The sequence below is a fragment of the Lepidochelys kempii genome, chromosome 19, assembly GCF_965140265.1.
Source record: "Lepidochelys kempii isolate rLepKem1 chromosome 19, rLepKem1.hap2, whole genome shotgun sequence".
In the NCBI taxonomy this organism is placed as follows: domain Eukaryota; kingdom Metazoa; phylum Chordata; order Testudines; family Cheloniidae; genus Lepidochelys; species Lepidochelys kempii.
Window position 1 is genome coordinate 16,736,855 of NC_133274.1, and position 22,559 is coordinate 16,759,413.

Sequence of the window (22,559 nt, forward strand, 5' to 3'; positions counted from 1 at the left end):
GGCGAGGATTCCTAGGGAGTGGAAGCTAACAGTGGGGTGCACTTTGGCCATCACTGTCTGCCAGTTCTAAGCTTTCCCAAGGCATAAAGTCATTAGAGTAGAGGAAATAACTAACTCCTAGATCTGGCTGTGAAATGTTTTCCCTTTCAGAGCAAGAAATATGCATGGTTCTGACTGGAGCTGGTTGAACTATTCATTTAGAATAATACTTGTTATGAATTTAGCTCCTTTCTGGATTAGCAAATAATCCATAGCCGGATCCTAATTTCAGCTAATTTGTTCATTACCCGTCGTGTCTCACCATGTAACAGTCAGCCTCGTGGTTGTGAGCTGTTCACTTTGACTATTCACTACATATATTGTGTGACAGCTGAAACTTTTTAAATAACAGAAGAGCCAATGATGCATCTGTGCTAAAATGCGTGCCCTTTTTCACAACATCTGACAGTTGCTGAATACTCACAAACAAAAGATCAGACCCCACAACTCACAGTAACCTGAACTGGGGTATTTTATCCATGGATCAGAGCGGCTTCTCATTGTTTGGCCAGCTCTACCTCTGACAACCCACCTGGCGTGGTCAGAAGTGGTCTGGCCTGACCTTTCGCTCTGCTTAGTTCTCCAGGTGCTCTGACTGGCTGGTGGATGGCATCATTAAATAAAATGCTGTTTCAGTTAACATCGATTTGATCAGGTGAGAAATAGGGTGTCCTCATCTGAACCTAGTGGAAAAGGAGTCCAGGAATCCTGCAGTTAGTGAGTTCACACAGGTGTCTGTGAAACTGCTGGGAACTAACCACAGAGAGACCTACTGAAGACAGTCAGCAAACGTGGACTAGCAAAGGGACACTGGTTTTCTTCATGTAGCCTGGCACACAAAGAGGCTGAGAAACTGAGAATGTTAATATTCAAATAGCCAGCTCGAAGAGCTTGCACTAGGAAAATCCTGCTTGGGTTGAGCAATAGTGACATCCAGTGGCTGTTCCTATGGATCTCTTCGAAACCAGCTCACGTCTCCCCTGCCAACATGTTTTACGTCCATGGCCCAGAGATAAAAACATTCTTAGCAGAGGGCAGCAGGGAGTTACCCAACACAGCATCAAACTTGGAAGCACAGTGACACTAAGTCCCAGATTTAGGTACCAGTGGCATTCAGAAGACCCCCCTCAGCTGCCACTGAGCCCTGTAGGTGCCTAAACCTACTTGGAGCCTAAGCTTTTGCAGAGAACGTTCCCCAGGTTGCCTGTGTTTCTGACTCTGGACATGTGCACTGCTGCTTCGCTTTGGGTGCACAGACACCCAAGCTCCTGTGCAATGCATGGACCAGCTGCTGCGTCTAGCTTGCCTGTGAGGCCCAGTATGATAGACATGCACAGAGCATGCCTCACTTCACAAAAAATGGGGGGACAGGGTTTGTGGGGGAGGTGAGGCCCTCCCTCGTAACGTCCGGTGCAGTGGTTAGGGTACTCTTCTGGGATGTGGAAGACCCCTGGTTCAAGTCTCTCCTCTGCCCGATGAGGAAAGGGAATTTGAAGAGGGTTCTGCCGTCTCTCTCATAGCCACTGGACTGTGGGATATGCTGGTGTGGATAAGTGAGAGCAAAAGCAGGCATGAGAGTGACTGTGTAGCCTGGTGGGTAGAGCTCTCACCCTGGAGCCAGTGCTCAGATAACTCTGTGTGTTCAAAGTGGAGCCACTTCAATAGAAGATAGTGACGCTGACACACATGGGAATGTTCCTGGTCAGTTCGTTCTCCCCCAACAACTGGGCTAAATGTTATGAGGAAGGCGGCTGTTACCCCTCTTCCCCCCAGATTCTTGCAAGAAATTCCTGAGGTGCCTGACTCTGGGTGAGGGCTCACAGCTGAGAATACCAAGCCCAGATTTACATGCCAAACTCCCCTCTCATTGGCTAGCATAGGCGGCTCCCTGCCTAGCATGCTGGCGTTGGTGGATCCTATTCTTAGGCACCTGTCTGCCTCCTTTCCTTGTATAGGAAGCCTGAGCACCTAACTCAGGCTTTGTGAATCCTGGTGATTTTCTAAGTGTCTTTGTTCCTTTGTGACTCTAGCCCCATGGCAGTTAGAATGTGCACTTTATCCAGCACCTATCGCACGCTCGGTGCTGTTGATGTATTAATCTCATTTGTATTGGCAGCAACATCTAGGTGTCAGGTTAAGGATCAGAGCCTTATGCTGCTAGGCATTTGACAGAGATGCAGAAACTGCCGCTGCCAGACAGAGCTCACAGTCTTAAGTTATGACTAGAACTGGTCAAAATATGGGAAGGGTAAAATTCACAGAATTTTTTTATGGTTTCCCCTGGTGTTTGTTTGTTTGGGAAGGGGCAGTTTTGATGTCTGAAACATTGACAGAATTAAAAAAAAATTCACCCACCTCTAGTTATGTCCACATGTGACTAATGGAAGAGACAAACAAAGGGGAGTGGTGACATGAGTGAGATAACCGGAAAAACAAGCATTTGGTAGAGATGTGGCGGATTTCCACCTGCCTAGACACTGCCAGCTGGTAGAGCTTTGCAGGCATCATGGCAGAGAAAAGTCTTGAAGAGGGGCTTAAAGGAAGAGAAAGTGTGGCTTTGTGGCTCTTATCAACGAGCTTTTCCCATTCATAATGGGAGGCCTGGGAGAATGCGTGCAGGTGTTTGAGGGAGCAGCAGATGTGATGGCTGAGTATGCTGGCACAGCAAAGGCTGCAGTCAGTGTTATGCCAAAATAATAGGTCATTGAGCTATGGAGGGGCTAAATTGGGAAGGGGCCTTAAAGCTAAAGGGTTGTGTTTGAGGTGGTGGCGAACAGCCAGCAGAGGGATGCAAATGGTGGGAGGCTGGTTAAAGCAATGAGCCAGAAAGGTGATTTTAGCAGCAGCCTTTGAATGAACTACAGGAGTTACAGACATCAAGGGCCGAGAGGAAGAGGCTGCAGGTATCAGACACAAGATGATAAGGGTCTGGACAACAAAAATATCCTTTTTTCATCTAGTCCACTCAGAGCTCCTTTGAGCACTCGGAGTTTAACACAGAAGTTGATTATTTCAATATATTTGTGTCTATTTTGCATGCTTGATGGATTTTTTTTCCTGTTTTGTTTTTTTCCAGGAACCAGTGAAGACCTATTCCAAGATTCCGAAGGGAGGGAGGGATCCGAGCCTATTGAGGAGCACCAGTTTTCAGACCTAGAGGAATCTGACGATGACGATGACAATGAAGATGATGAAGATGAGGAGGAAGAGGAGAGCCAAGATGAGCCACCTTTAAAGTTTTCAGAAGCAAAACATACCTCCCTTCCAATGCACTCTTTGGGCAGCTCTCCATCTGCTCCAGAGGAATGCACAGGAGCAGCATTGTCTTTAACACAAGATATTGTCTCCAGCATCCAACAAGTAGGCAGGGGCCACCAGACCACTTCCCCAGGGCTGGAAACAAAATGGTCAGCAGACAGTAGCGAAGTTGCTGTTTGCCACAGCTTCTTGAGTCTCCATAGGCCAGCTTTGACCTCCAGTGAACATTTGGCTTCTGCTGAAAGGGAATCTGTCACAAAGCAGCACATGTTCTTAGCTATGGACCTGTCAACCTCAGAAGACACCTCCCCAAGAAAGAAGTGGTCTCCAGGCAAGGACTCTGGTGGTGGTGGCGGCGGCAGCGGCAGCAGGCCAATGCTAGCTAGAAAGCACTTGTTAACCAAAAATGAAACTTCACCGAAACGTTTCTCGCCAACTGGAGAAATGTCTTCACTAAGGTGCCTGTCTCCAGGGAGAGGGATGTCACCGTGTCAGCGCATGTCACCGAGAAGGGAGGCATCTCCATTGAGATGTTTGTCACCAAGGCTTGAGCTGTCACCCGGCAGGCACCCTTCCCCAAGAAGAGAGTTATCCCCAAGAACGTACCTCCCACCAGAGAGGGGGGTCTCCCCTGTGGGGCATTTGTCTCCCAGCAGAGAGATGTCATCAGTCAGATATTTATCACTGAAGAAAATGTTGCCTCCAGCCTGTTCAGAGTCACTTTCTAGATATCCATCCCCAGGGAAAGAGGACTTGCCTTGTAGCAGCAAATCAGCTGCAGATGACCAAGTTCAAAGCTCATTAAAACTCCAGCATGGAATATTAGCTTCAATGCCTCTACCTCACAGGTTCCTTGGCAAAAGTGCAGAGCTGTATGAGTCCAAGTTGGTAAGCTCCAATTCTTCTTCTATGTTCATATTTTCTATTCATCTTTGTAAATCCTTTGATTTTCTTTCATGGATATTGTCTAGTGAAAGATGTCAGATTGACTGATATCCTCTGCTGAGTCACAGGATGGGTGCTACACAGGTAGCAGCAAGTGCGTGTTTTCCACCCCCATCACTTTTCCTCTGCACCCCTTTTCTCTCCCTTCCATTTCTTTTCTCTCCTCTTCCTTCTTCCCCCTTCCGTTTCCTCTCTCTCCCCCTGCTCTTCCCTCACACACCCACGCCGTTTTTTTTTCTTTTGTGTGTTTTTGTTTTTAAAGTTAAGGGTTAATGCCATGCTGTGTGGAGGAATGACTTCTAAAGGATGGGAGGATATTCATTATCTGTGGCTCACTCAGTCCTTGGCCTTTGTGCTGAAGAGGCAACAAGGTGGGAAGGGCACTTAGTGAAGACTGAGGTTGTGGTTTTGTGATAGGGACACTTGTTCTATAGGAATTTGAGACCCACTAACTCATTTCTCAAATGCCATGAATAGCCATGATATTCTAGATATGTTCCGTTTCTACGGACCTGAACCAGATTTGAACCAGTAAAGGCGAAAGTTCTTGTCGCCATTACTAATCCCATCTAGCCTTCCAGCTAGCTCCATTACGTTAGCTGTTGAGAAACATTTATTTGGGCTTCTCATCTCACTCGCTTTCTCAGACCAACTAGGTATTTTCCTCATTGGGTCAAAAAAACAATTAATTCTGCCTTTGCTGGACACATCACATCCTACATGTAAAGGGCGTTAGTGTGTTTCTCCCATACATATAGATTAAAGAGGACACGCGGTTTGTAGAGAAATCTCCCACTTCCACTGTTACTGCCACAGCTCTCCACAGAAAGTCTGTATGTGCCTGGCTCTCATCTGAGGGCTTGTCTACATGGTGGGTTAGTCTGAACTGAAGCGTGCGCAGTAGTGTTGAACCTCACCTGTTGCACACTAACAGGCCATGTAGACCCTGCTGGCTCAGACTGAAAATTCCCTAGTTCGAAACTGTACGATGTTAATGCATGAATAAGCCCTTGTGTGAACAAGACCTAAGTTACACTGGTGTAAATCAGGAGTAACACCACTGAAGTCAGCCAGTGCAGTTACATTGCTGTGAAACTGGTGTGCACCTGTGGAGAGTGTTCTGGGGACAGAGAGCCCTTACAGAACTTCTGCCATAGTACTCTCCTGACAGACAGTGATCCTGTGATTCCTCATAGAAACCATGTAGCCCAGTGTGTGTTTTTCCTTGTCTGTGGTTTTTCCCTATCAGGGATGTGGCACTGATTTCCCTTGGGGTTTGTTTGTTTAATTCTTTTCATTTATAACTTCAAACACTATCCCTGGGTTAGGCCCAGACTTTCACCCACCCTACAGCTATTTCAGTCTACTGTGAAATAATCTTGGTTTTGTTCAATATCTTCATAAATGATCTGGAGGATGGTGTGGATTGCACTCTCAGCAAATTTGCGGATGATACTAAACTAGGAGGAGTGGTAGATATGCTGGAGGGCAGGGATAGGATACAGAGGGACCTAGACAAATTGGAGGATTGGGCCAAAAGAAATCTGATGAGGTTCAACAAGGATAAGTGCAGGGTCCTGCACTTAGGACGGAAGAACCCAATGCACCGCTACAGACTAGGGCCCAAATGGCTCGGCAGCAGTTCTGCAGAAAAGGACCTAGGGGTGACAGTGGACGAGAAGCTGGATATGAGTCAACAGTGTGCCCTTGTTGCCAAGAAGGCCAATGGCATTTTGGGATGTATATGTAGGGGCATTGCCAGCAGATTGAGGGACGTGATCGTTCCCCTCTATTCGACATTGGTGAGGCCTCATCTGGAGTACTGTGTCCAGTTTTGGGCCCCACACTACAAGAAGGATGTGGATAAATTGGAGAGAGTCCAGCGAAGGGCAACAAAAATGATTAGGGGTCTGGAACACATGACTTATGAGGAGAGGCTGAGGGAACTGGCATTGTTTAGTCTGCAGAAGAGAAGAATGAGGGGGGATTTGATAGCTGCTTTCAACTACCTGAGAGGTGGTTCCAAAGAGGATAGCTCTAGACTATTCTCAGTGGTAGAAGAGGACAGGACAAGGAGTAATGGTCTCAAGTTGCAGTGGGGGAGGTTTAGGTTGGATATTAGGAAAAACTTTTTCACTAGGAGGGTGGTGAAACACTGGAATGTGTTAACTAGGGAGGTGGTAAAATCTCCTTCCTTAGAAGTTTTTAAGGTCAGGCTTGACAAAGCCCTGGCTGGGATGATTTAATTGGGGATTGGTCCTGCTTTGAGCAGGGGGTTGGACTAGATGCCCTCCTGAGGTCCCTCCCAACCCTGATATTCTATGATTCTATGATCTCCTGTGATGGATCCTTATGCTGCAGAAAGCAGACATACAATTCAAGTTGCAGTGGGGGAGGTTTAGGTTGGATATTAGGAAAAACTTTTTCTCTAGGAGGATGGTGAAACACTGGAATGCGTTGCCTAGGGAGGTGGTGGAATCTCCTTCCTTAGAAGTTTTTAAGGTCAGGCTTGACAAAGCCCTGGCTGGGATGATTTAATTGGGTATGGGTCCTGCTTTTGAGCAGGGGGTTGGACTAGATGACCTCCTGAGGTCCCTTCCAACCCTGATATTCTATGATTCTATGAATTATTATATAAATTGTACACACACCCCGAATGTGACACTGAATTCTAAACCTCCCTGTCTCTCTGTTTGCAAGTTCATGATAACCCTTGAAAATTTTAGAATCCCGTACAGCAGAGGTAGCTCTCCAGCCTAAGCAAATTGACAAACCAGATTCCCAGACTGTAATGACATAACTGACTATGTCATTAATGATGCTTTTGGCAAACAAGGAGGTAAATAATCCAGTCCCTTTGAAGAATGGTTATAATCAGAAAAGTGACCTCTTCTTAGTCCATTTGTCTGCTCTTTGGGTAGCCCCTAGTCTCCTCTGTTCATTTTACTGACACAGAGAAGTTTTCGCTCCCGCTAGACTTACAGCACCAGAGCAGCTATGAGAGATGGAGCTGGAGCCTATTCTGCTTCACCCATCATCACTGAGATTGTCAGCTGAGTTTTCACCGCAGAATCTTTATTCCTGATGACGATGCAGGAGGCAAAAGATCAGAGCTGGATTTTCCAACCCAAGGTGGTGTTTGCAGGGACAGCAATTAGAAAAACAGATTCTTGAGTTATAAAGGAATAGCATTTGATCTGGAGTCCCTGAGGAAGAGTAACCAGGGACCTCTATTGTGTCATTTCTCCCCATGTTATGGTGACAATATTTTTTATTGGAGTCCAGCTTGGAGGCCCTGGAAAGCTTATGCTCAAATACATTTGTTAGTCTCTAAGGTGCCACAAGTCCTCCTTTTCTTTTTGCAGATACAGACTAACACGGCTGCTACTCTGAAACCTGGAAACAATCAGTGTCCATTGTGTTAGGTTCTGAACAACCATATACCAAGCCGTGGTCCTTGCCCTGAAAGGCTTCCATTAAGAGTGCTCTGCTGTTTGCTGGGTAGACAGAGGCTGGAATTGCTGCCTAAATGTCATTCAACCTTCTCTGAAATCCAAAGAGTTTCCCCATATGTAGGACTTCAGATATGGGGAGTAGATGCAAAGGAACATAAACCAAGGGCCCTTCCACTTAAGTCCTTTTGCCGCACAGACTGGGCCAAGATACTAAAGCAACTAGTTTCGAAATGTCGTCTGCTGGTGTCTGATATCCATACCCTTGCTTTGGTATGTTTATTTTTAGGGATAAAGAAGCGAGAGTGGAGGCTGTAGGGCAGGAGCATCCATCCTGAGGGAACAGATGCTGCACAAAGCCTCAGAGCAGAGCATTTCTCCATGGCCTACAGCTAGCACTGTGGCTGTTTCCTGCCCTGTCTGAATTTTTGGACGGTCATGCTGTGGAGTATGCAGCAGCGCAGTGCTGCAGAAAGACAGTTCTTCCAGGCAGAGCTATTAAATAGGGAAGCATTACAATCGTATCAGTGAGATACACTGACCCAGCCTGTAGGGTCACAATATAAAGCACAAAAAGAACAGGAGGACTTGTGGCACCTTAGAGACTAACCAATTTATTTGAGCATAAGCTTTCGTGAGCTACAGCTCACTTCATCGGATGCATAAAGTGGAAAATGCAGTGAGGATGTTTTATACACACAGACCATGAAAAAATGGGTGTTTATCACTTCAAAAGGTTTTCTCTCCCCCCACCCCACTCTTCTGTTGGTAATAGCTTATCTAAAGTGATCACTCTCCTTACAATGTGTATGATAACCAAGGTGGGCCATTTCCAGCACAAATCCAGGGTTTAACAAGAACGTCTGAAGAACCGGGAGGGGGGGGGGGGACGACCAAGGGGAAATAGGTTCCCTTGCATAATGACTTAGCCACTCCCAGTCTCTATTCAAGCCTAAGTTAATTGTATCAAATTTGCAAATGAATTCCAATTCAGCAGTCTCTCGCTGGAGTCTGGTTTTGAAGTTTTTCTGTTGTAATATTGCAACTTCATGTCTGTAATCGCGTGACCAGAGAGATTGAAGTGTTCTCCGACTGGTTTATGAATGTTATAATTCTTGACATCTGATTTGTGTCCATTTATTCTTTTACGTAGAGACTGTCCAGTTTGACCAATGTACATGGCAGAGGGGCATTGCTGGCACATGATGGCATATATCACATTGGTAGATGTGCAGGTGAACGAGCCTCTGATAGTGTGGCTGATGTTATTAGGCCCTGTGATGGTGTCCCCTGAATAGATATGTGGGCACAGTTGGCAACGAGCTTTGTTGCAAGGATAGGTTCCTGGGTTAGTGGTTCTGTTGTGTGGTATGTGGTTGCTGGTGAGTATTTGCTTCAGGTTGGGGGGCTGTCTGTAGGCAAGGACTGGCCTGTCTCCCAAGATCTGTGAGAGTGATGGGTCGTCCTTCATAATAGGTTGTAAGTCCTTGATCATGCGTTGGAGAGGTTTTAGTTGGGGGCTGAAGGTGATGGCTAGTGGCGTTCTGTTATTTTCTTTGTTAGGCCTGTCCTGTAGTAGGTGACTTCTGGGTACTCTTCTGGCTCTGTTAATCTGTTTCTTCACTTCAGCAGGTGGGTATTGTAGTTGTAAGAATGCTTGATAGAGATCTTGTAGGTGTTTGTCTCTGTCTGAGGGGTTGGAGCAAATGCGGTTGTATCGTAGAGCTTGGCTGTAGACAATGGACCGTGTGGTGTGGTCTGGGTGAAAGCTGGAGGCATGTAGGTAGGAATAGCAGTCAGTAGGTTTCCGGTATAGGGTGGTGTTTATATGACCATCACTTATTAGCACCATAGTGTCCAGGAAGTGGATCTCTTGTGTGGACTGGTCCAGGCTGAGGTTGATGGTGGGATGGAAAGCACAGTATAGCATGGCCTGATTTCAGTTACGAAAACATCGTCTCCCTGGTGGTTGGTGACCTCAGTAGTGAGCTGCCCGTCTCAGGTCACCTACAGTCTGAGATCCCAGGTGTGACTGTGACACTTAGAAATAATGGTAAGTGAAGGTTCAGTGAGTGCTCTAATCTTTATGAAGGAAGGAAGTACTCTTATAATCATAGGAAGTGATATAAAAACCATTTTAGACCAGCCAGTGCAAGATTAGATCAGCCTATTTAAACAGGGTGAAATTCTCCCCAGTGCAAAGGCTTTGTACAAGGTCCTACACAGACACCACTTAAACCCTTAAAGTAGGGCTTAATTGAAGCATAAATTGTGTGTAAAACCACTTCCCCTCTCATTGGCTGTTGCACAGACCACCTCCTCCTTCTCTTTGTGTTCTCCTAGGAGACATCTACGCAGCAAAGAAAACCGCTTGGCTGCTCCCTGCCAGCTGACTCATGTTCACAGGGCTTGGGCTGCAGATCTGTTTCATTGCTGTGTAGACTTTCTGGAGCCTGGGCTCTAGGACCCTGCAAGAGTCCCAGCCGGAGCTCTGGGAGCTCCAGTCAGCTGGCATGGGCCAGCATCTGGTTTTTCATTGTTGTGTAAACAGATCCCTAATCACCTAGTGCACCTCTGTCAATAGCTTGCATTGGAGAAGGGATATTAGGGAAGAGTTTGGGTTTTTAACTGCCTGCAGTATGGTAAATATTTTGTCCATTTACACTGACTGCTTTTGCTATCACTTTCCCTTTTGTCTCCAATCTCTTCTCATAGAACCAGCATCAGGGGAGTAGCTGGTTCTCTACAGACCATAACTGGGAGCATGGGTCCTGCAGTATACTCTCAAATTCTGTGTTCAGCCCAATTTTAAGGATCATCTGTTGAGAATTCCACCACTTCCTCTTGGGGGTCCTGTGTGGTGGTTAGCTGTAATAATCCCCTTGGTAACCCATTTCTGTGTAACCCACATTTCTGGACATGACATAGGTCAGAAAACTATGTGAAACCTAGAGACAGAGTGAAGAACAGGCAAAAAATAACTTGATAGAGTCATGCAAATTAGTTCCTATAAAACAAGAACTGATCCTGTCCATCCCTGAGAACTCAAACTCAGTCCAAAACGCAGCTTTGTACTTAGAAATTGTTAGGGTTTAAGGTTTCTTTTTAAAAAAATGTCACTCTACTGCTCTTCACTGTGCCAGGCAAAAGCAGAAGAACTAGAATATAGGAAGAATAGTCTTTCTTGTGGTGGTCTTGATCTGTTTCAAACTCATGGGGGAGCTTTGGGAAAGATTCTTACATAGAGAGAGCCTGAATCAAAACCCTAGATCTGTACCCCACCAGCCTTTGTAAATGGTTGAGTCCAGAACCAAATTTCATGGCTCAGGCCGCTCTCTATTCTGAACAGAACCTGCATATCTTCTGAGGTTTGCGCACCCCTTTACATTCCAATAGAACGTTAATAAAGCCAGTCAGTGGTTGTTCGTGCTGTGGAGTGATGATCCTAGGAGCTATAACCCTCACTCACTCAGCTCTTTTTTCTCTCTTAAATGCAGAAGATAGAACCTCGAAGCCCAGCATGTTCACCTGGCATCACACAGCCTGTCTGCTCCAAACCCTTGCAAGCATCCCATGAACTACATGTCCATGCTCCGAGCCGAGGGGAAGAGAATGTCTTCAGCCATCTTCCGCTGCATTCACAGCAGCTAACAAGGACTCCATATCCTATGATTCCCATTGGGGGCATCCAGATGGTCCAGGCCAGGCCAAGTACCCATCCCAGTTTGATGCCCGATTCAGTTGTGTCCCTGCAAGCAGGATATTTTTCACCTGGTGGCAATGGCAGCAGCAGCTTTACAGAATCCAGCCAGGCTGAGGAAAGGGGCAAGGAACCACAGGTCCCACAAGAATCTTCATCCATATCCCTAGCTGCGAAGGTTTCTAAATACACACTGTCCCCACAGCTTAAAGGCAGCGGCTACTTAGAAGAGAAAATGAGGACTAGTGAGCATCAGCAAAAGACAGAACAGGAGGAATACAGGGTAAAAAAGTATGGTGAGCCCAGCCACTCAGCGCAAGAAGGCTGCTCAGCTCCCACCGACTGTCCGAGCACAAATTATGAGCACTCTCCAAAGCCTTCAACAAGCGGGGAAGAACCCTTGAAAAAAACGGGCAAGAAGCAATGTGGCAGCTCAAGCACTTACTTTGAATCATCCTGCACTTTCATCTCAGATTTCCCCGCACAGACGTTGGACAGAAGCAGCAGCACCGGCTGCTTGTCGGAGCCCTCATTGAGCCATTCACACTCCCACCAGTTCTCCGTTAGGAGAAGGAACCTCTCGGGAGAGCCAAGTCACCAAGGGGGAGCCCATAGGAAGAGCAGCCCGCACTTAGAACTCACACGGTTCAGTCAAGCTCAAAGGCAGGTGGATGAGAATACAGGAAGTACTTAAGTCTCCATTTATCTCTTCCACCTCTAGGCTTCCTATGTAAATCAACAGACATTTTCAACACTATTTCCTTTACTATAATCATCGCTATACAAAGCACTCTAGTGTATGACCAAACCCATGGAAGATTCTTGGTTTTCTTTGTCCCAGTCTGGTATTATCTCCACATGTATGCAGTTACTTGTGCCTTTTTCTCTACCTTTTGTTGCTTGAAATGTACAAAAATGTTTGAGGCTGTGAATATTTTTTTAGAGTTTTTTGGAAAGGGGTTTGTTAGACCTTGTCTTTTTTGCCATTTAGGTGTGTGTTCATATATGCTCGAGAGATGCAGAAAGGAAAAGGTTAAGCATTTTAAGGGGGAAGAAGATGCACTGAAAACAAAAACAAAAAATCTTTTTTAATATTGATTAAATGATTAAAAAAACAAACCCTTTCTCCTGTGTACAGAAGTTTATGATTCATATTTATTACCTGCTTTATTTAATTCTTGGCAAAGTGCTTTTTTTTTGTTGTTGCATCACTCTGGTTGCCTATCTTTGTGCTTTAAACAGTTGCGACTGCTTTACATTTGAAAATGTGTTTACCCTGAATTGTAAATGAAACTAGCACTTATTTTAGAATGGAAGGCCCATTAGCAATGAATGCAAACATCACTCCAAAAAGAAAAAAAAATCTCAACGCACCTCCCTTCTGCAGAACCCATAAAAGCACTTTTTTTAAAAGCGACAAAAGGGTTCTTCAAATATTTAACTGTAAGAAAACAAGGAGGTATCGAATGTAGAACCAGTTCTGGGAATGGCGTTTCACGGTTTGTAAAAGAGCCATTCTTAGGCGTGCTTTAATAGTGACATTCCAGGACTGGCTGCTCTTACAGGGCACAGTCTGCTAGTGGTCCTGCCTGTGTCACCCCGATGCCCCGTTTTCTGGGGTTTCAAAGCCCCCTGTCACCATTCGCTCCTGGGTTCAAAATGAAAATAAAGTCTCAGCCTTGCAAACAACTTTTGGCCATACCTTTATTTATATTTCTACAGCCCCTGCCTTCCCAAACAATTCCCATGCGGCCCTTTTTAAGGAAAAAGTTATAGGGATGCAATGAAGAGCTCATGTGCTCTTTTATTTGCACACCTATGGCTTTGTAACCCACATCTGGCTCCATGGCATATTTTATTTTATTTACTTATTTAAATGAAATGTTGCAAACACCTAGCCTCCATTGTGTGGAGGGGACTTTTGGGTATTTCATAAACAGAGGTTCTGATGACTGAGTGGATAATGTATGAAAATTGGCCTGTTATGCATGCATAGTAACTGTTTTCATAGCATATTTTTAAATATGACCATCTCTAGCAGAGCGTTGGCCTCTACTGCCAATAGATGTGATACCAAATATGGAGAGATGTGATGGAGCCATTCTGCTCTGTTGTGTTAACACACTTTTTAAAATACACACGTTCAGTACATGTTTCCCCTAATAGACAGCAGGCTCTTTACTGCTTCAGAGGGCTTTCCAATCAATGGAATCTGTACAAACACATTTTTAAAAGAAAACAAACAAACAAAAAGATAGAAATATTTAACCAATGGGCCATTTCTTTCTTCTTTCAGAGCTGTTCCAGTTTATCGGGTACATAATACACTTTTTAAAATAATAATAATAATAATAAATCAAATATAATCCTGAATGAGGACATATTACCTTGCCAGACTTGATGAGCTATGAACTGCTCCTGACTGATGGGTGAATAATATGGGGTGTTTTAAATAAACTTCTGTGATATTTTTTCTTTTGGTATAAAGGGAATTAAGTTCTAAAGAAGATCCGATGGAAATAACATTAAGATTGTGACACCAACTAAACCAGTGTCCAGATTTCAGAGTTCACTGGACCCCACCTCCTCATTCCTGACTAGCACTTTTACCTAGTTTTCCTTTCCCCGGATCCACGCACAGCATAACTCTGACCCCCTCAATCCTCCAGTCAGACCCAAGCAGATTTCACTGCAGGATTGTGGCTCATGGCCCAACTCAGCAAACCACCTCTGTTCAGGAAAACATGGTTACGTCCCATTCATTTTAATGGGAATTAAGCACATGTTTAAATGCTGTGATGAGCAGCGGTGGACTATGGAATCAGGGCCTGGGCGTGAGCATCATTTGAACCCATCCCTTCCCTCCATAATGAGTACAGCTTTGAATTTCCTGGCTATGGCTGGTTCTCTCTTTTCTTTCCCCTTGTCACATTCTTAACATTATTTCAAGGTAGCTTTATGTATTTAATTGTTTTTTTATAATTGAAATTGTACATAAAGAGAAATAATGCAGTGGTTGTACACAGCACCTGGTTACATTGAGTGCATATGACGTTAACTTTGGGCTAGATCAAATTTGCGTGGCTTTATTTTCTAACCATATTTTAACCCTTGACATGTCAGCACATTGGAAAGAGCTTGGTTTTTTTCCTGTCACTTCTGAGGGAAAACCACAATTCCCGCAGTGTTAAGGTGCACCCATATCCTGCCAAGCTTTGGTCCCATTCACATAACATGCCAGTCATGTGCAGGAGTAATCTGTACTCTCTGTGGGTGAATGTGCATGTATGAACGCAGGCACCACTGTAAACTCTGTGGGAGTACAGGCAGAAATTCCCAGCCCTCAGGCCTGGCCTGGATTCCCATTGTGACAAATCTCCTGTAGTTTTCGGGGAGAAGCTAGGATTGGGTGGAATTCTGCCTCATGGCGCCCTCTACTGTGTTCAGCAGGTACCTATGGCAGGTCAGAATTAGCCACATAGGATTAGAAAAAGAAAAACAGCATTGATATGTATGAGCAAAATGATCATGTTAGTTTGACTCCAAGGGAAACAGTGCCCCCCACTAAAGCATGATGGTCTCTTGGTCTGAGCACAGGCTTAGAGGACAGGAATACCCAAACGCTAAGCCCAGCTCTGCCATTAAATCACAGTGTGACCTTGAGCAAATCACTCAACTCCTCTGGATCATATTCTGACAAGGTTTAAACTGGTGCAACGCCATTTATTTAAGTGGATTTTCACCTGTTTACATCAGGTGCCAGTCCTGTAAACATTTATTACCGAGCATTGCACTGTTTAACCTTGTGCACTCCTTGGCTTAGTCACAGGCGTACGTGCTATGCTCGCTAGTAAGTGTTTGCAGTTTTGAACTCTTACTGTGGCTCTTTGTGTCTATTCCTCCATTTGTAAATAGGGGAGAATAAATCCTGATTTACCTTCCGAAGGTTTGGAGGGGAGGAATCAGTTAATATGTGCACAAGCACTTTGTATCCCATGCTACAAAAGAGATGAATAATACAAATAACAAGTTAAAAAACAGGTGGAAAAAATAATTTTTTGAAAAGTTCCAGAATTTCATCTATGCCAGAGGTTCCTGGCTGTGGTCCAGGAAGCACCAGTGATCTGTGGAGTGCTGGATGTTGACCTACAGAGAGCTGACTTTTCATGTGGATCCAGTTATCCTTTTATCTAGCTGCTGAATGTTCCCCTAATGTTCCCTTTCCATGTAAGCCATTGCTGGGGGTGCTACTCAATGGCAAACGGGTATGGATGTGTCCATGAGAGAATCTGTCAGTGAAAGACCCACCTTATGAAACAATTTGACTCTCCCTGTTCTCAGTGGACTCAGTCATGCAAAGTGTTGAGCACTCTGCCTTGATCCAATAAAGCAAAGCACTTAAGCATGTGCTTAATGTTAAGCATGCGCATAGTCATATTTACTTCAGTGTGCTTAAAGTTAAAGGACATATTGAACTTCTTTCCTGGATCAGGGATGGAGTGCTCAGCGTCTTTCAGGATTGAGCCCTATCAGTGTCTGTTCCCAGACACATCCTGCAGCCTTGCAGCAGATCATTGTCAGCCCAAATTATTTACAAGTTGTCAGTTTCTTGCTAGATACCCAAGAAGTACAACAGGAAACTCTTAAACCTAGTGATGCAGTAGCTGTGGCTTTATTGGTTATGACTGGGGGATGTGTTTCATCACCTGTTATTACAGGGCAACATTTTCAGACATGGGTCATTGAAGTTAGGCTCCTAAAGCCATAGTTAGACACCTAGGTAAAAGGGATCTGCTATTCGGCAATGCTGAGCGCTCATAAATCCTGCTGAAATCAACAGGAGTTGCAGGTATTCAGCAGCTCTAGTAATCAGACCACCTCTACTGAGGTGCCAAATCTGGGTGTAGGAGAAGATTGTCACAGACTCAAATAGTAGTTAGGCCTCATAATGTCCACTAAAAGTTAATAGGAGTAAAGGTCCTGATCCTCAAAGGTATTTTGGGGCCTAACTCCCATTAATTTCAATGAGAGTTTGACCCAGATCCTCAAAGGTATTTTAGCATCTCAGAGCCCTACTTGCCTTTGACTTTCCTGCCAGAGGAGCCAAATTTTAGGCATCAAGACTCGATAATTTGGTCATATATTTGTATTTAATTTCCCTCTACCCCTTCTTGAAAAGCCGCCAAAAATTAGTTTTAATTAATTCCTTTTGTCCCTTCTAATTTGTTTTTCCTTTTGATCCTCAAAAATAGTATCTAAACAAAATACATTGACACACAAAACTGTGTAATTATAAATATTTTTACTCGAATTGTGTGTACAATTTGATCTAGCCCTTTTACTTGTTCTTACACCATTCTTTTTCATTTCCTGACTTGGTTTCATCATGTGTTTCTTCTTTTTAAAAAAAATTTCCATCTATTGCACAGTATTTACAAATAAAAATATTGTAAATTATTTACACACACACACACACAAAGAATCAGTCCTGATGGCATAAAACCAATTTGTTTTCATTACTGAACTATGATGGCACTTAAGATCACTTTAGTAAATGTAATGTAAAAAATAATAATAATGTGTACGCAAATTTAATATACATGGTCTCATGTAAGATACATATTTGCCTTTTTTTCTAAAAGATGTATGTATTCTGTAAGTGGAATAGTCTGTAGAAAGTTTCTATATGTTCTTAAAAATGGCAATACATTCCAAAAAAGGTACTGTAAATATGTACAGTGTACAATGTAATTTGGTAGTTTTGCCTGTAATTTTATTTTAACTCCAGTTTCTACATTTGCATCTTGCAATGTCTGTATGGTTATATCAGTGCAAAAAAAAACAAAAAAAAAACGGGGAAAAAATGCAGGTAAAAAGCACAGAGTCTGATGTAAAAAGTGAGAAGAAAAAACAAAAGGAAAAAATACTCAGTATTTGATGTTTGTGACCCTTGTTGTAAATGACATCTGTACTGTGAATGAGACGTTTTTACGAGTATGCTATTGCCTTTACTACCGCTCGAGGCTGTCCGCTCAGTCTGAGCATATTTTTAAAAAAATAGCATGTTGGAATAAATTTTAAAGTCCCAACATATCACTACTTACGTGACTGGCAGTTCTTAATTTTTTGCTTTTATCCATTCATAGACTTGGGCTTCAGAATCACGGAGCCAAATTCTGGATAAAGGGCCGTGCATTGCCGTACACGCAGGCCAAAGAGATTGCCACTGAAAACCCCACAGCAGCTAGCCCGCTGAGGCAGAGCAACTTCGCAGTTGTCTTTTCCAGTGTTTCCCACTCAAAATGGAGGACACGCTGCAGCGTGGTAAATGCTAGGGTGAAATCCGGACCCTATGGGAGTTAATGGCAAATTCAGTGGGGCCAGGATTTCACTCTATTTCAGTGGGAGCCATAGACTGAACAGGATAAACTCCACATGAATATTTATTGGCTTTGATTTTTAAAATGTGTCCATCCAATGCTCTAGGGGCCTTTGGAAATAGTACAGATTTTTTTTAACTTAAGTAAATTATTTCCCCCCTCCAAAAACATACACGTTGTTCGGAGCCCATCAATCAGCCGCAAGTTTCTCACCCACCCACCCAATATTTCCTTCTTCAGAAAAAAAAGCCTGTAACTTGTCTGTCACAGCCCTTGGGCACAGCCTGTTCCCACGAGGGAGAATTTAAGCAGGGGGCTGCATCTGCTAGAACCTAATGCCTGCTCCTGCTGACTTCAGAGGTACGTCTACGTGCAGGCCTTGCCCCGTGAGGCCCTTTGTTGGCGCTGTTGCTGAGGGCTCTGCAGAGCAGACTCTCCAGAGGAACCCAACCAGGGCATGCAGCTTCCACCGTAGAGGCCTACTCTCCCCTCCACCCCCAGTTCAGTTGCTGGTGAGACTGTGCATAGCACAAGAAAATCACCACGTTCCCCCTTGCCAAGGCCGGATTGATTCCCACAGATCCTTGCCAAAGGCTTTGTTTAAGCCTCTGTGTAACCCATCTGTGGGAAACTGTTTCACAGTCAGATCGGCTGTTTGCTTCAGAACTCCTCCTTGACGTCCCATCGCTCATTTTTATGTCGTCACACGGAGTCAGTGCTCCTCAGACCACCCCAGACAGGCTTTCCCCCTCCTGGGCTTTGCTGCCCTTCTGCTCTTGGAGGCGTGTATCGTAGCCCTCCCCCGCCTTAGCTGTAGGGTAGCCAAGTTATGAAGTTTTAGGGTTCGATCCAGCTGTAATTGGCCTGCGAGGCAGAGTGCCAGACACAGCTGTCAGCCAGGGAGATTAAGAGAGGCCTTTGGGCCTGAACATCAACCCTTCTGTCTAGTCAAACTGCCAGTGGGGGAGGAGTCGCCCAAGCCACCACCCAACGCCAGGGCCACACTGGTATTTTTAGTGTGTTACTTCGAGTCACGCAAGTGCACGTCTGTCTGCCCTGCTGGGAGGCTGGCTGCCTGCCACACTGCAGCCAGACCCTGCCTGGCTAGATAAGTGGAATTAGGGCCCACTTTGGTCTCCCCCGGTCATGCATGAACATTCTGACTGGGCCAGTCGGCAGTTTAGTGCAAGGGGAGCTAGGAGACAAGATGGTATGTTTATAGAGATATAGATCTCTTTTGCCCGAGGCCATGCAACCCAGGGGGTATCAACCAGGGAAGCCAGCTGCTGCTTATCTAACTGTAAGAGTCCATTTCAGGAATGATTAGCTTCCCAGATCATTGCTTTCTGAATGCATGAATGTGTAACCCTTCTGCCCGTCAGAGTTGGCAGCAACAAGGGCCGGGTTCAATATCTAGGGGATCCATTCCAATAACACAATGCAAAGCGGCTCGAGCCCCCACCCAGTGACCTGGGACAAATATATACCACCCCCGCTGGGCGCCTCCAAGGGGCAATACTTCCCCTCTCGCAAGCACAGAGTCTGAGTGTAGCAAAAGCCTTTTAATAACAGAGAGAAACAATGTGGCATTATGTTGGGGAAACACCACCAACAGGATTCATAACACAACCCATGAGCAAAAAAACCACCCCAAGCAAATTGGGGCATGCCCTTTCCCTTTGGTTCTTGAGTCCAGCAACCCCAAATCACCCAAAGTCCCAAAAGTCCAATGACCCAAAAGTCTCTGTCCCTGGTCAGGGCAGCCCCAGAGTTCAAAAGTTTATCTGCAGAGCTTTACCTCCCAACCTGGGTGGAGATGGGGGGAGGGGGAAGAGAGAGAGAGGTAAGGGGCACCTTCCATGATCTGAAGCTGACCGCCCCACAGCTCCATAGGCCTTCGCTTCGCTCCGCCCCGCCCCATAAACTGCTTCGCTCAGCTCAGCTCCGCATCCCACAAGCCACTCCCGCCGTCCCACAAACTGCTCCACAATAGATCTTCAGGCTCCCCCACTACTTAACACAACGCTCAGTGATTTCAGCTCTTAGGTGAATTCAACTTGTAGTAGGGGAGCCTCAATGCTGGTGCACCATTAGCCCAAAGTGAGCACAGCAGCCTGTAACTAGACTCCTAATGAAATCAAAATTAGCTCTGATATTCCACAGTGGAGAGAGGAGGAAGTGCAATTAGTATGTAAGGCCCTCACCCAAGGGCCCATACCACCAAGTATTAATACTTATCCCCCAACCTCTCTCAATTCACAGAGTTTTGGAACCCATGTCCTTTGCCTAGCGAGTGCTGCTCAGTTGATGGTGAGTCCCTCCATCATAACAAAAGGCCAAGTACAGTTCCAAGCACAGTTCCCATAATCAGGGTAATAACAATTTATTCTTCCTGCCCCAGTAACAGAGACACTGGGGATCCCATAGCAGCCAAAGTGACCATTTGGGCAGCTATGGGCTCATGCTAGGAGGGGTGGGTGTGCCTATGCAAATGAGATCAGACCCTGAAGTTCTTTTCCACAACTTGCCACACCTCACCACCAGATGTCAGGGTGGAGCTCATCTTGACTCTGCTTACAAATGCATTGGCCCTAATGTTGGCTACTCTGGACAAAAATGCTGAGGGATGGGGCGGGACGGCTTGGCAGTTCCTGTATGCAAGTAATTTATTTGGGAGGGGGAGGGAAGGGGGTTTCTCACTCCTCACCTTGGAAGCCTACCCCACTTCGCTGGAAGTACTCCTCCTCCCATGTATTCCTCACCTGTTCTGCACCTCCAGCATTAACCCAGATGGCTCACGTGCCCTGTATTTTGGGGGCACGTCGTGATGACTGGACCCGTTTGGGGGTAGTGGTGGGGGGAGAACAGAGGTTGGTTGTCCTGCAGAGTCTTCCCTGGAAGTTCCATTTATAGGGAGGTAGTTTTGCCTAGTAGATAGTGCACTGTACTGGGACTCAGGAGACATGTTCCAGGCTGTGCCATGGGCTTGCTGGGTGACCTTGGACAAGTTCTTTTCTCCAGCTGTAAAATAGGGATAATACTGACCTCCGTGGTAAAGTGCTTTGAGCTCTACTGACAAAAAGTGCTATGTAAGAGCTAGGGGTCATTATTACTACAGAGAAGACTTGGATTCATGAGGTCAGAGGCAGCAGGTAAGTGCAGGGTTCACATATCTTGGGGATTGGTCCTGCTTTGAGCAGGGGGTTGGACTAGATGACCTCCTGAGGTCCCTTCCAACCCTGATATTCTATGATTCTATGATATGTTTGGGAATCACTTCTGGGCTCCAACAGCCTGGGGTTTATGGGGCTTATGCAGGGACATGCCTCGGTTTCAGTATCTGGATGCTCACTGTGCTCTCCCTATGCCCAGCTCACCTGCACAGCCCCACGCAGGATCCATGCCACAGCCGGCAGTACGTGTGGATCCAGTGATTCAATCTGGTCCCCACTCCCCCAGGTAATCCCACTGACTCCAATGGGTCTAGTGAGAGCTAGGGCTATGGTGCAGATCCTCAGAAGCATTTAGCTATATCACTGTCAATGGGACTTAGGCACCTAACTATATGTGTCAGTCAGGATTGCAGAAGGATTGGACCCTCCATTAGCCCAGGGACACCTGTTATTTTCCTTTGTGGTCGTGCAGGATGGAGCCCGTGGGGCAGCAGAGTTTGTTCCAGCTACCCTGCCAGCTCAGTGGATGGAGAAGTCATTTTCCCCTTCAAAGAACAGTTTTGCCAGTGCTTAAAAACAGAGACACTCTAAAGGCAGCCAGGGCTGTCTGGGGAAAGCTGCAGCTAAACCCTGGTAATCTCTCAAACCTGGAACCAATTTGGTTTACATGAATCTCCAGAGTGGCTCAAATTAATCAGGTGTCCCACAACATGCCTGAACCCTCCGAGTCTTTATTTTCTAGACACGGAGACTAGACATTTCCTCCCCTGTGAAGCCAAACGTATTGTCAAAATATGAAGACTCCTGGCTGATATTACAGCTCAGGGCCTCCTGGGAAACTTGGTTACCAATCAGCATGTGAAGGAAGGGCTGTTATGACACTAAATCAACACTGCTCACTGAGACGCTAACATTTCCTTGGGTCTTTTGAATCACTCAAGTATTAAGGTGACTTGGTATCCTTCTCCCACTAATGATTACTGTACCTCCTACAACCACCTGGCAGCTGACCCCTCAGTTCTGGAGAACAAGGAGCTCCTGTATCAGACACTGCAGCCAAAACACAGCCTCAGCAAACTGTAGGTGAAATGAGGACTGAAACCTGGAGTCCTTGGCCCCTCTGCTTTGTGGCCACAGCACAGAATGAGCCCCTCCAGCCAGTCCAAGTGTAAGAACAGGAAGAGAAAGCCAAGACAGTGCAACGTTCAGGCTTTCTTCTTTCCGGCATGCCTACTCTTCTCTCGCATCATGCACCTCCTGAGGTGCACTGCTCTAAATTCCCATATGGAGTTCTACTCTCGCATGATCCCCGTTGGGAAGATATTTATCGTAAAATCCTCAATAGCTCTCTTCTCAGCTTCATCCTAGCTTAAGGCCCAGCTCAGTGGTGCTGCTAGGAGAAGCCTGCGTGGGGAATGAGGGCGTGAGCGATATTCTTCTCTATGAATATTGTATGTGGCTCAGTTTGCCTGCTTGGCATTATGTTGTAGGTCTGCATGGAGTTACATCAAAAGAGGCTCTGTGGGGGTAGAGGGGGAACAAACAGGAAATGAAACAAAGACAGAGATCAGGTCCCCCCAGCGAAAATACCCAGCATGACAGGGTCCTTAAG

General features: G+C 45.6%; 1 protein-coding gene across 7 annotated transcripts in view; it reads left to right on the plus strand.

Moving 5' to 3' along the window:
* The window catches only part of HIVEP3 (HIVEP zinc finger 3), a 493,107-nt gene extending 475,622 nt beyond the window's left edge, over positions 1-17,485 (plus strand). For all 7 annotated transcript variants that reach the window (XM_073317990.1, XM_073317989.1, XM_073317994.1 and 4 more), the window contains 2 exons: positions 3,116-4,185; positions 11,192-17,485. In XM_073317990.1, coding sequence (XP_073174091.1) covers positions 3,116-4,185; positions 11,192-12,088 — 1,967 coding nt within the window. In that variant the 3' untranslated portion in view covers positions 12,089-17,485. The remainder of the gene's footprint in view (positions 1-3,115; positions 4,186-11,191) is intronic.
* Positions 17,486-22,559: the final 5,074 nt, after the last annotated feature.